Here is a 13,943-nt window from a genome sequence, read left to right on the forward strand (position 1 = left end):
TCTGTGGTTCTACTCCTGGCCCTTCCTCAGTTAACACCTAACAGAAATATTTGCTAATTAATCCCACTTTTTCCTCTTCATCGTCTCTGTCTTTTTTCCCCTTCACCTATGAGTCTCACAATGCCCCTTTGTTGTGCTTCCCCCTATCACTGTCTCCACCCCCCTCCCTTCCACATTTTAACATACTGGCTTTTTTTCTTCCATTTGCATCTTTGCTCTCTTGACTGTTTTCCTAGTTTCTCTTAGCTAATCTAGATATTATTGCCTGTCTTACTCTTTCTGCAATCTCTACTAGTTTATGAACATTAATCTTTTATTTCCTTGCCTTTTCAGCTACTACCTAAGAAAACCATAGGGGCCTCCTTTCCTCTTACCTTTATTTACTTTCCTAACAAAAAGGTTAGTTGCCCTTACAATATCTGCTCCTCTATTTCCCCTAGATCTCCCCCTCCCCTTGAGGTATTCTCTCATTTTAACAAAATTAGTTTTCCTGAAGTCTAGGACCCTCACTTTTGATTGAACCTTCACTGCCTGCATTCTAATGCTGAACCACAGCATCTAGAGACCACAGGGTCTCAGATTATCATCCACTACATCAGAAATTCTCTCCCCATTGGTTAGCCCCAGCTCCAGTATCATCTCCTCCCATGTGGGTATCATTACCAGTTGACCAACCAGTTCTCCCTGCAGAGAATCTAGGATCATCCTGCTTCTAGATGATATCACTGCCAGAATGTCCCAATCAACATCTGACAAATTGAAACTCCCTAGCAATAGCACCTCCCCTTTCACAGCAATTTAGTGACTATCCTCCATTAAATTTAGAACCATTTCTTCTGCCTGCAATGGAGGTCTGTATATTACACCACTAGAAATAGATGCTCCATCCCCTCTTTCCAGATTAATCTGTAGTGCCTCTTCCTGACTTTGTAAATAAGTCTGTTACTTTAATATTATTTTCCAAATATAGCGCCACTCCTCCTCCCTTTCCTTCTACCCTATCCCTGTAGCCATAGCTATTGGTTTTCCATGTATTGTGTCTCTTTGACAGCCTTTTCCAAGATGTTGCCCTTTTTTTTACTCTTTTTATATAAATGTTCAGATTTACTTACTTGAGTAATTTTACTTAGCTTAGGGCTTTGTTCACTCATCCTTGACAATCCTATTTTAAAGCCCTCCTCAACAGATTTGCCAGTCTGTGCTGGAAGACATTGTGCCCCTTCAACAGATGAACCTCATCTCTGCTCTGCAATCCTTGAATCATCACCCCATGGTCCAGGAAGCCAAAATGATCTTGACGACATCATCTAAGCAACCATTCATTCATCTCCAAAATGCAACCTTCCCTGGCTGGGCCATAGTTCTTGACTAGGGGGAATGAGGAGAATACTGCTTGTGCAGCTATCTGCTTTACCCTCTCTCCCAGAGCCATGAAGTCACTTTTCATGTGATCTGTGTGTTATCTGGCAATATCACTTGTGCCAACATGTATGTCCAGCAGAGGTTAGCAGTCAGAAATCTCTTCTTAATTCTCAGATTTTTGCACCCAGCAGGCAGCACACGTCTTGGGACAACATCTGGTCAGCAGATGGATGCCTCTGTGCCCCTCAGAAATGAGTCACCAGCCAACACTGCCTCCTAGCTGCAGTGGTTGTTCAGCCTACGGCTTTAGAGTCTGCAAGTTTTGATTCCTCCTCGTCTTGAGATGGTTTCTCCTCCTCCACTTCCAGGGCTGCATATCAGTTCTTCAGCTCAAGGGAAATTGGAATTAAGGTATAGATCTAGTAGATGTAGTAATCTGGGTACAGCCTTCATCCTATGGTCCAGTTTCACCTTCCTCTCTGCTAGTTCCCCCCCCCCCCCCCCCCCCCCATCTTTGGCATATTAATAAGCAGTGCTTTCTTTCTGGACAAAAAAAGTGCCGTATTCATATGCAGGATGCATTGCTTTTGAGGGACCACAGGGCAAATCAAGCAGGTGAAGGAAAGTGCCCCCTGAAAAATAAGCCCTGTTAATAAGAATATTATTGATGTGGTCCTCGTTCTCCCAGATGCTTCTCAGTCTTGCCACCTCCTCTCTCATTTCTGACACCTGTTCCCTTAGGGAGCTGATCCGGCAGGCATCTTTCACAATGAACCAGTTCCTCACTTTGTGGATCAGGCTATCAGAAAACTGAGGATCTGAATTGTTAAATCCCTCTAGTTTTATGAAGGACAATGTCTCCCTTAGACATAAGGTGGAGAATGAAGAGAAACGTTGAAATGGAAGATGTATTAATTTCCCTAACATAGAAGATCTGAGAGCACTGAACTTAGTGAAAAGATGTCTGAGCAAAGTTTTGCATCTCCCTAAGGAATTCACACCTCCAATTGTAAGAGCATTTTACTTTCCTAATGGTGAAAATACTTCGAATAATTTATATACTCCTGCTAGTTTGCCTGGATCTGAAAATTTAAAATGTTGATGTTTTTAAATTTACTACTGTTTCCACTTACAAAACCAACTGTGCTAGTTAAGTTCATTCTAGAATCCAGTTGTAACTGGTTACTGGAATTAGCTATTCAAAATAAATCTAATTTCTTGGTCAAAATCTCCATGTATTTCCAGATGTACCATACAGGCCCATAAGAGAAGTTTTGCAAATTTTGTGCAAGAGACTGTGGAAAGGAGTATGGATTTTCAATCAAATACCCTGCACTATTGAACATGGATTCACTCTAAGACTTTTTTTTTATCCTGATCAATTGCAGGTTTTATTAATGCAAACACCGAGAGCAGCATTTAATTTATAAGATGTAGTTGAAAAGATTTCAGTGCTTAGCACACGTAAAACATGATTTATGCACACATCATTTTCTGAGCATAAAATATGATATATGCGCACAAAAAATGATTTCTGTGCTGAAAGCATATTTGAGCGTATAAATCATATTTAAGTTGGAAGCACAAAATTATGCTAACTCATCTTGTGCTCCTAACTTAAATATGATTTATGCGAGCAATAAAATTATCTTCTTGTAAGTGATTTAACAGACAGAATGCAGCAGAAGATAATAGTTTTCTCCCAGTCACCACACCCAAGCTGTGAACAATACAGCATTTAATAAAAATGTTAAGCCATAGATATATGTGCACGAAAATGCTTTCAGCACTGAAAACATTTTTTGTGCACACAAATCATAGTCTATGTGCAGAAAACAGGTTTTTCCGCGCAAAACATTTTCTGTGCATGGAATTTCGACTACAGGTCCAGACAATGGAACTCCAGCTTCCTCTCATAGTTTACATTGGCCCTGGAAACTTTACCTCTCTGCTTTCGGGGGTGGGGCGGTTGTAGCTAATGTCTGAGATTTGCATTAGAGGGTGCTATCCTGTATGCACATAGTTATGCATACTTGTTTTTTTTGCACAAAACTCCTTGCTGCATTAAACTATGTGCTATACCGCATGCACATCAGCTTCTATGTCTGAAGTTAAGAAGAAAACTAGATAAAAACCAATCCCAAGATTTTGGCTTAGGATAGAACACTGAAGAACAATGCTTCACAAACCGAGGTCTTACTAGCCCAAATGTCCTCACTACAAAGGGTGAAGGCCTTGATAATTAAGGAAAACTCTGTGCTTCATGATAAATTAGAGACCTTGGAAAATACCTCCAGGAAATTAATTTGAGATGCATCAATTTTCTAAAAATGTCTAATGTTACTACAGTGGATTCCATTAAGAGATGTCAAAGTCCTTCAGGTGGCATTTCCTCCTCTCTCTAACGTGAACTATTCATTCCTGGTTACATGCATGGGGCAGACATTAGGGAGTTTGCTCAGCTGTCTTTGGACAATCTGGACTATTTACCTCAAGAAGAAGTGTGCACTAAGACTACTTTCTTGGTTTCTTTCATCTTGATACCAGATAGGAACAGGATTTTAAAACATCTTTGTTCTTTTTTGGGACAAGAGATCAGGGTTTTCCCCAATGTAAGCAAAGCAAATCGAACTAGGAGTAAGGAGTTTTTGGACTTCAGAGAGGGTGCTGTTGCCACCGGAACTGAGTTCCTCCTTACATCTCCATGTAAACACTTTGAATTCTATCAGGAACACGTTATGGTTTTTTTTTAATCTTCAATACCTTGAGCCCATACTCCTAGTCATTACCTCTTCTTAAGCTTAGCTATGGCATGTCATCAGGAGGGGGCAAGGGGATATAAATCACTCACAGAATTTGGCTTATATTATCAGTTTTAAACATCATGCCCGTTTCATTTTTATTTATTTCTTGTGTAGTTTATGTCATGGTGAAGCATACTTCTTCCCTCCCCTCTGTGGACTTAAAATGATATTATAGTTTTTCTTCTATTTGCTGCTTGGTATCTTTGCCTTTAGTATGCTTGAGATGTACTATTATAATAATGCAACTATTATTTTCCCCCTCCCCCAAAAAAAAATAGTAATGTAATGTCCTTTCCTGTCTGCAAGGAATTATTCTTACATTTTCTTAAAACCATTTGTAGTAGGAGCTGTTGTCATACATGCAGCCTTACCAAAGTTATAATTATTTCGAAGATAGATCTTCTGAGTAGCTCTTACTGGTTTGCACTTGCAGCGCTCTGAAATGCAAAGAATTTCATTTTAGAATGACACCACAGAAGCAAGTCTCTTTAATTCTCCAACATGCTTCTATCTCTTCCTCCTTCCCAGCACCACACTCTTGATCAAACATCTCCTGGTGTTGCAACCAACCTTACCACCTAGAAACTCTGAACATCTTTTGCTTCATGGGCAAAGAACACAGCAAACTGGGCTTTCAAAGCCTAGCCTTCTGCAATTAATCTTAAGATGCCAAGTCAGGCATGAAAAGAAATACAACTAAAACAGAGGGTTCTCTCTTATAATACAGTTTAATCCTTCTAGGAATGGAGCTTAATAAATTCCTCTCTGTTTCTGGAGTTGCAGCATGGGTCCAAATGCTAAGAAACTGAGATGGAAGCTGAGTGAGTAATAACTCTGATAATGATTGAATTTATGAAACAAAACAAAGCAGCTCCTTGGCACTTCTTCGTACACCTCAAAATCTTAAAATTGAAGCTAGTGAAAGATACAGTGTTATATTGGTATTTCCTAAATATTTTCAGCCAGTACTAAATATATTAACACAAAAGAATCATAAAAGCAGCATGAAAACAAGAAAATGTAAACTAGCTGTGCTCTAAAATAGATCTTAGATGCTATAGATAGAATACGATATGTCTGTTGAGCTGAGCTGATTTTATATTTATTTGTAACTATGGTACTTGCCATAGAATACGATTTGGATCAGTCATGCCTAAATTTGGGTTAGGATGCACTAGTAAGTTCCATGAAAATCTTTACATATATCATAAAAGATACATATATCATTAGGATAAATCTATAAAATCTATAGCAAAAGCTATAAAAGTTGATTTTTTTTTTAACATAAACATCCAATAAACTAAGGCTTCCCAACTGTGGGTCGGGACCCCAAATGGAGTCACAATACCTTCAAATGGGAGTCACAAATGCCTCACATGGAAACATTTTTCAGGTGCAAGAAGCAGCAGCATTAGAGGTGGAAGTCAGCATAGGGCCTTGAGCCAGGATACACTCAGAGTGGTGCTCCCTTACATGACTCTCTGTGGTAATAGGAAGCTCTGCATGAGGACTGACTGGGGGTCTCTGCAGATCCTGTCAGCTTGCACTAACCCACAGGCCCAGTGCTGACTTTTATTACTAATACTTTTATTACACATTCAGGCTTGGGACCAACCATGATGGGAGGGGATGGCTGAGTGTGCACGGGCCCAGTAGAAATTGCCACCACTTCTCTCTCCTTACCCACCACTTAACCTCTATCACCAGCCTACCCTCATTTCTCCCCAGTTGTTATCCACTTTTGGCTCAAGGCCCAAAAGAAAATGTTGCCGCTGACCCTAGCCAGAAGGGCGGTGTTTGGAGAAAGGGCCATTTGAAGGGAAGGATCAGATGCATGAGGTGTTTGAGGGTTGAATTAGCTGGGGAGGGAGAAAGAGGTGACATGAAAGATCATCCACTAAAGGATGACGAGCTGAGGGGGTGAGAGAGTCAGAGGATGATACAGTTGTGCTCATAAGTTTTACACACCCCTGGCAGAATTTGCAAGATGTGCAGCATTTTAAGAAAATATGAGTGATCAGACAAAACACGTCTGTTATTTTTAATGTGTTTCAAATTAAACTATTATGCATCACAGAATAGGATAATCATTAAACTAACCATAGCAATAAAGGAAATAATAACATGATCATGTTCAAAAGTTTGCATGCCCTTAGTTCTTAATATCATGTATTGCCCCCTTTTGCATCAATGACGGCTTGCAGTCTTTTGCGATAGTTGTGAATGAGGCCCTTTATTTTCTCATGTGGTAAAGCTGCCCATTCCTCTTGGCAAAAAGCCCCCAGATCCTGTATGTTCTTTGGTTGTCTAGCATGAGCTGCATGTTTGAGTTCTCCCCAAAATGGCTCAATGATGCTGAGGTCAGGAGACTGCGATGGCCACTCCAGAAAGTTCACTTTCTTCTGCTGCAGCCACTGAAAGAGAGACTTGGCCTTATATTTCAGATCATTGTCATGTTGGAAAGTCCAAGTGCACTCCATGTGCAGCTTCCTGGCTGAAGAATGCAAATTCTCCTCCAATATTTTCCGATAAGATGCTGTATTCATCCTGCCATCAATTTTGACTAAATTCCCTGTGCTGCTGTAGTTCCCACCCCTCCAAAACAGCAGAGATACTCCTCCATGCTTCATGGTAGGGATGGTGGGCTTCTCTTCATAGGCCTTGTTGACTCATCTATAAACATATTATTTATGGTTGTGACCATAAAGTTCAATTTTGTCTCATCACTCCAAATTATTTTGTTCCAGAAGGTTTGAGGCTTCTCTAGGTGCTGTTTGCCATAATGTAAGTGGGCTGTTTTGTGGTGTTAGTGCAGCAATAACTTTTCTCTGGCAACTCTACCATGCAGGCCATTTTTGTTCAAGTATCTCCTTATTGTGCGGGCTTTAACACCAAATTTGCTTTGTTTCAGAGAAGCCAGTATTTCAGTAGAATTGCTTGTGGGTTTTTCTTAGCATACGGACATATTTTCCAGGCAGTTGTGTCAGAAATGTTTTTGGTCTATTTGATTGTGACTTGGTATTAACAGAACCCATAATTTTCCACTTCTTGATCAGAGTTTGCACAGAACTGATTGGCATTTCAAATATTTGGATATCTTTTTATATCTTTTCTTGATTTATAAAAGTTGAACTAATTTTGCTCATTGATCCTTTAATAGATTTTTTGCTCACTGATCCTTTGACAGTTCTTTTGCTTTTCCCATGCTTCAGTAACCAAAGTAAGTGCAGCCCTGGTGAAATGTATAAGGGTTTCTCAACAGCTAAGAAACTCATTGACTATTTATACACAGACAATAATTACATTCAAACAAGGCATAGGTATGGATACCTACCTTTCATTGCCATTTCAACATGTGTGCATCAACTTAAGTGTATATTATTAGCCCAAACATTCAAGGGTATGCAAACTTTTGAATAGGATCATTTTATTATTCTCTTTATTTATTTTGTTGTATTTATGTAACGGTTTTATATACTGTTCATTGGGAATATCACATCGGTTTACATTAAACATGAAACTACGCTTATATAGCACTTGACAGAGAACTAGGGGAAGGGAGTGGGTACTGAGATTCATGCAGAGGAAAGGAGAACAGTGGCTATATACAAACTAAATATAGAGGGGGGGAGGAATGAGGAATTCAGTGTAAATGCATATTATAAACAAACAATATATAGAAAATTTACAGGAAATAAAAATCGGACAATATGGGTTAAGTATAGGGAGAACAGAAGTTCAGCTTAGCTACTTATTAAATACATATTGAATATAAAGAATTTATAGAATTAATGAAATTGGAACTATTAAGTGTAGAGTCCATATTATACACAAACAAAGGAGAGAGGAGACTCAACTCACTCAATATCTAACAAATCCAATGTTGACACACTTGTTATACAACAATTAATTACCCGTCGTGTGTCTGAGTGTACTATCATGTCTCTCAGGTTTCTCCCTCGCTTAAAGGCAAACCTTGGGAGTTCATTGAACCCATCGTGTAAATGTAGAATGTGCCAAAAAATTTTTATGATATTCTGAACTTTATATACTTGTGAGGAGAACGGCAACACACAAACCAACCTGTTATTATCATGTTGTACATTTTTAGGCAGATGATATATTGACGATATTCTGGTGGTATGGGAGGGTGAGTTTAGTGAATTCACAAGATTTATGGAATGGTTGGAAGGTTGTGATAACAATTTGAAGTTTACGTATAACTTCAATAAGAGTCAAGTAGCATATTTGGATATTTTAATTATGCTACAACCTGTGGGGTTTGAATTTTCCATATATCGGAAGCCGACTGACAGAAATACATTGCTACGGTATGACAGCTGTCATCCCCACCATCTGCGAAACAATTTACCTTATGGTCAATTTTTGCGATTGAGAAGATTGTGCTCAGATATCAGAGAGTACAAATTGAAAGCTCAAGTGATGAGCCATAATTTCCAGCAAAGAGGTTACCCACCTCAGATTGTTAGGAGGGCTTACAAAAGAGCACGCTGGATCAATAGAGACTTACTGTTTTTGCCTAAAAATGTACAACATGATAATAACAGGTTGGTTTGTGTGTTGCCGTTCTCCTCACAAGTATATAAAGTTCAGAATATCATAAAAATTTTTTGGCACATTCTACATTTACACGATGGGTTCAATGAACTCCCAAGGTTTGCCTTTAAGCGAGGGAGAAACCTGAGAGACATGATAGTACACTCAGACTTCGCAGACGAAAAGAATGATGGAGAGATCAGAGATTTCGGGATTAAAGGACACTTCCCTTGTGGGAATTGCACTGTGTGCACTCAATCTTTTTCAGGTAGTGTTCTACCGTTTTTTGCCAACGGCAAATTTCAGCTTCGATCTCTCACTAATTGCGAGTCTAAGGGTGTGATTTATGGGTTATGGTGCCCATGCCCTCGTTTATATATCGGCAAAACCAAACGTTGTTTAAAGACCCGCATGATTGAGCACAGGAGTGCCATTACACGCGGTAAGGTCGAAGCGCCGGTAGTACAGCACTGCCTTTCACATTTGCATACGTTCGATGTCTTAAGATTTGCCGTAATAGAAAAACCTCTGCCAAAAAGCCGCGGAGGTGATTTCGACGGTTACCTCCTTCAAAGAGAGCAAAAATTGATTTACTATTTCAATACTGTTGATCCAAATGGATTAAATAAAGACATTGATTGGTCAGTGTTTTAAAAACCGTGGCATTTTAAGAGCGCAGAATTGTGGGAATTGGAGTTCATTGGGTTGAGTGGATCCGGATTTCCGGTTGTAAGAACTAGTGGGATGTGCTTAAATTTAGAGTGAATACGGTTGTAGAGATCAGCTAGGACGCTGAGGCGCCATTTTTGAATCCCTAGTGAGACCTGCAAACTTGGTCTGGGTAAGTGGAGTATATCTCCTGACTCTTAAATAATGGATTATAGTTTACACTAGGATGTTGGCTGTGCGGTCTGCTTTGAGTGGTTTTAATTTTATGGTTTTTAATTTCTAGGGTACACGGAATATTTTGGCCTGATTCGAGATATCATAATTCCCCTGAAGAAGACTGATATTTCAGTCGAAACATGTTGGGACGTTTAAATTGAACAGCAAAGCATGTTAGCTGCTCGATGAAAAATTTATGGCTAAGTATTCAATTTTGTTGAACTTGATATTTAAAGAACATTTCGTTCTGTTAAAGTTTAAATTATTGAAAAAGATTAATATGGTTATAGGACTGTTTTTTGAATAAAGGTAATTGGTGGGTGGACAAATGACAGTAAATGATTACAATAAAAGAAGCTCTGTAAGCTGACAACAGTCTGCGGCCCATTGCGTGGCGAGAGGCTGCAGATTACAATACTAGAGCAATAACTTTGATGATATTGTCATTTGCCGGGTAATTAATTGTTGTATAACAAGTGTGTCAACATTGGATTTGTTAGATATTGAGTGAGTTGAGTCTCCTCTCTCCTTTGTTTGTGATTAATCTAGGAGAGGTAGTTGCTTCATATTGTTTGATTATCTATCTCGAGTCCATATTATATACATACTAGGTATAGAGAATTTACATAATAAAGGTAATTGGAATTATTAAGTGTGGAGTCCATATTATATACATACTAAGTATAGAGAATTTATATAATAAAGGTAATTGGAATTATACAGTTTAAGTGTAGAGTGTAGGATTAAATAGAGGAATAATAGGGGTTCAGATTAACTACCTATTAGTTACATACTAAATATAGAGAATTTACAGAATAAAGGAAGATGGGACTATGCAGATTAAGTACAGTGTAGTCTGTGCGGGTCAGATATAGAGACAACAGGGGAATAGTTTAACTACATATTATGTGGATTTGTGGGTTTGGGGATGAGACCATTTTGTGTGTGATGAGTCCACTTTTGGTGAGAAGAGAGTAGGGTTCGAGAGGATGCTGGACTCCAGGCATTTTAAGAGGAGGGGGAGGGTCCATAGAGGGGAAGCTGGGATGGGAAGGTTTAGGTGTATGCCTGTGTGAACAGCCATGTCTTTAATTTCTGCTTAAATTTCTTTGGGCAAGATTCCTGACGTAGATCTGCTGGCATTGCGTTCCAAGGCAGGTCCGGCTATGGAGAGCGCATGAGCTTTTGAGGTTGCAAGGTTGGTGAGTTTGGGGGAAGCATACGTACGTATGGTGGCAAGGTATTGATTTCTGGTCGGTCTAGAGGAGGCTTGGAATAGTAGGGAATCATTGAACCATTTCTTATTGGGGTTGTGTAGTGCTTTATGTATGATAGAGAGGGTCTTGTATTGGATACGGGATGCGATTGGGAGCCAGTGTAATTCCTTTAAGACAAGAGAAATATGCCCATTTCTGCGCGTGCTGGTGAGGATCTGGGCAGCAGTGTTTTGCAAAATTTGAAGTGAGTGGATGGTGTTTTTGGGTAAATCTAGGAGAAGTGAGCTGCAGTAATCGATTTTTGAAAAAATCGTGGCTTGTAGTACCGTGTGAAAGTCAGACAGATGGAGCAAGGGTTTTAGTTTTTTTAGGGTGTGTATGTTGAACTAATGAATTTTTATAGGTTGATTTGCTTGTCTAGGGTGACACCTAGATCTCGTACCTGTTGAGAGAATGAAATTGAGGGTGGAAGTGAATAGTGCAGGGGGAGGGTGTTGGGGTGATTTTGTGGTGAAATGAGCATAAGTTCAGTTTTTGCAGTGTTAAGGGCAAGATGAATATTGGTTAGGAGCTTGTTGATTGAGAGAAGGGTGGATTCCCAGATGTTAATGGCTTTAGGAAGGGTATCAGTTACAGGTATGAGTATTTGCACATCATTTGCATATATATATATATATATATATATATATAGTGATGTAGCACAGCCCGGCCACAGGCAGGAGCTGACAAGCTACCATAAGAACAACGGTAATACCAGAGCCCGACAGCAGGGGGCACAGGGGAAGAGAAAAAAAACCTACAAATCCCAGGTTCCCTGAAACCCCACCAGACCTGGGAGGAGAGCCTGAAGGTGAACAGGTGGCAGACATAGAGATTAATGAGGTAGACAGCGGTGAGTCCATGGAAGTGGAGGAAGAGGGCATGCCACCATGGTGGAGCTGGCCACAAAAGCCCGGCTCTTCAGAGTCAGGGGAGGAGGAGATGGAGGTAGGTTCAGGGGGAGAGGAATCCTCCAGTTCATATATGGAAACTGAGTAGCCTAAGAAGGGTGGCGTATAACCTTTACCTTAGGGGAAGCACAGGGGAAGGGCTCTAGAGTTGCCTGGTGTGTTTGATGTTATAATAGCGCTGATTAGAGAACGTACAAGCTTACTCTGTAACAGCACAGCTTGTAAGAGAAGCTGAGGGCTAGGCTGGGGGAGGGTCATTTGCTGCACGCCTTGATCCATTAGGTATAGACAAGGCTGGAGGTGGCAGACTTTCTGTAATACAACCGGCTGTTACTTTATAAACTACTTTGAAGGCATTAGCTCTCTCTCTGTGTTGTCTTTGGGGATTGGGGGGGCTGCTTACCCCCAAACCCTGCATGAAAGGAACCCAGAAGCCCAGCAAAACCAGGGCCAGCGGAGGCCCCAACCTCGGGAGTTACGTGAGCCCGGCGAACTTCAGGGACCAGGGCGACTGGTGGAAGGTCGGAACCCGCGACAGAGGAGCGGCACCCGAGGCCTCACAGACGGTGAGCCTTCACAATATATATATAATATATATAGTGGGGTAGATCAAGATCAGATAGGAGGTGACAGAGCGGTAGGAGGTAGATGTTGAAAAGGGTAGATGACAGGGAGGAACCTTGTGGAACACCTTGGTCAAGTCGAATTGCTTTGGATTCACTGATTCCAATTTTATTGCTTTGGTTTATTGCTTTGGTTTAATGATTGTGCTACTCAGTGATGCATAATAGTTTAATTTGAAACACATTAAAAACAACAGTGTCTGATCACCCTTTTTTTTTTTTTTTTAAATGCTACACATCTTACAAATTCTGCCAGACATTCGTAAACTTATGATCACAACTCTATGTGAGAGAAAGGATGGAGTGGAGGAGCTGAGGCTGGGAGATGAGAGATGGGTCAGGGATATCAGTGAAGGAATGGTGGGATGGGATGAGAGGGAGGGGTTACAAAAAATGGCTGAAGGGGTGGACTAAGGAGGTAAGAATTGCTGGGGGATGTAAGAGGGGATCAACTGAGGGCGGAGGTTGAGAGGGGTGTCTGTTGGAGAAGAGGAGGTCATCTGGAGGGGGGACAAGTTAAAAGGATGAACTACAAAGGTTGGAGGTTGAGAGAGAGGATTAGCTGGAGTGTTGGAGGGTGAAAGTGGCATGATTGCTGGAGGGGGAATGCACCCCTGCTAATTTGTTATGGTTGTCCTCTGGGGTCATATGAATTTTCATATGCTAAAATGGGGTCATGTTGGCTAAAAATTTGGAAAGCCCTGATGTTAATTGATAGTGAAATATTGAAATCAGAACTAATACATAGCAATCTGAAAAAGGCAACCTGTGAACATTTATAGCATCAATATATTTGTCAGAAAGAAGAAAAAATAAAACAAGAATTATGCAAAAAAAGGCTTGGTTTGAAATAGTATGATAGCTTCCAAGAGTTCATTATAGGTTCTCTAATTGAAAGATTTGATAACAACGGCTTTAGGAATTAAATGGTTGCTGAAAATAACAAATTCTCTCAAATCAACCATAGGATATCAAGTGATGTCCTAATTTAAGAAATATCAGCTTGTTTTTTTCTTGGAATTTTAATACTGTTTTTATATTTCCTATATCTGTCCTTTATCTATTCCTTGACTATCACACCTAGTGCTCCTTGCGATCCGGGAAGCTTCAGAATAGCTCCTGTGCCAGACTGAGAGTATGCTGGGCATGATTGCTAACCTAACACCCACCACCCTGCTGCAACCACTACACAGGCCACGTCTCCATATCCTAGGGTACACATGCATCAGGACCATGATGCACTTTAGAAGGGGCAGAGGTATCTGCTCTCAGCTTCACTTTGGAAAGGCCAAATTTAGTGTAATTAAATAATAGCTCAACAAATTTAAGCTGGAAATGTAAGTCAAGGTATTCCCAAATAAAGATGTAAAGGCCCTGCTCAAGCTTAATATATATCTGTTGCACAGCCGGATGCTGGGGCTATCTGCAGAAAAGTTTGAATTGGTCAACCTGAGCTGGGATCTTACAGCCCAGCTTTCAAACGTCTCTGCAGTACACCATTTGCACATGTAAGTGGGCGCAGGGAGATTTATGCTAGTATTTTAT

General features: G+C 40.3%; 1 protein-coding gene across 2 annotated transcripts in view; it reads right to left on the reverse strand.

Annotated features, from left to right (window-relative positions):
• The window catches only part of FRZB (frizzled related protein), a 53,142-nt gene that overhangs the window by 23,240 nt on the left and 15,959 nt on the right, over positions 1–13,943 (reverse strand). For both annotated transcript variants that reach the window (XM_029605938.1, XM_029605937.1), the window contains one exon: positions 4,538–4,603. In XM_029605938.1, coding sequence (XP_029461798.1) covers positions 4,538–4,603 — 66 coding nt within the window. The remainder of the gene's footprint in view (positions 1–4,537; positions 4,604–13,943) is intronic.

Source organism: Rhinatrema bivittatum, chromosome 6 (assembly GCF_901001135.1).
Source record: "Rhinatrema bivittatum chromosome 6, aRhiBiv1.1, whole genome shotgun sequence".
Lineage (NCBI taxonomy): Eukaryota > Metazoa > Chordata > Amphibia > Gymnophiona > Rhinatrematidae > Rhinatrema > Rhinatrema bivittatum.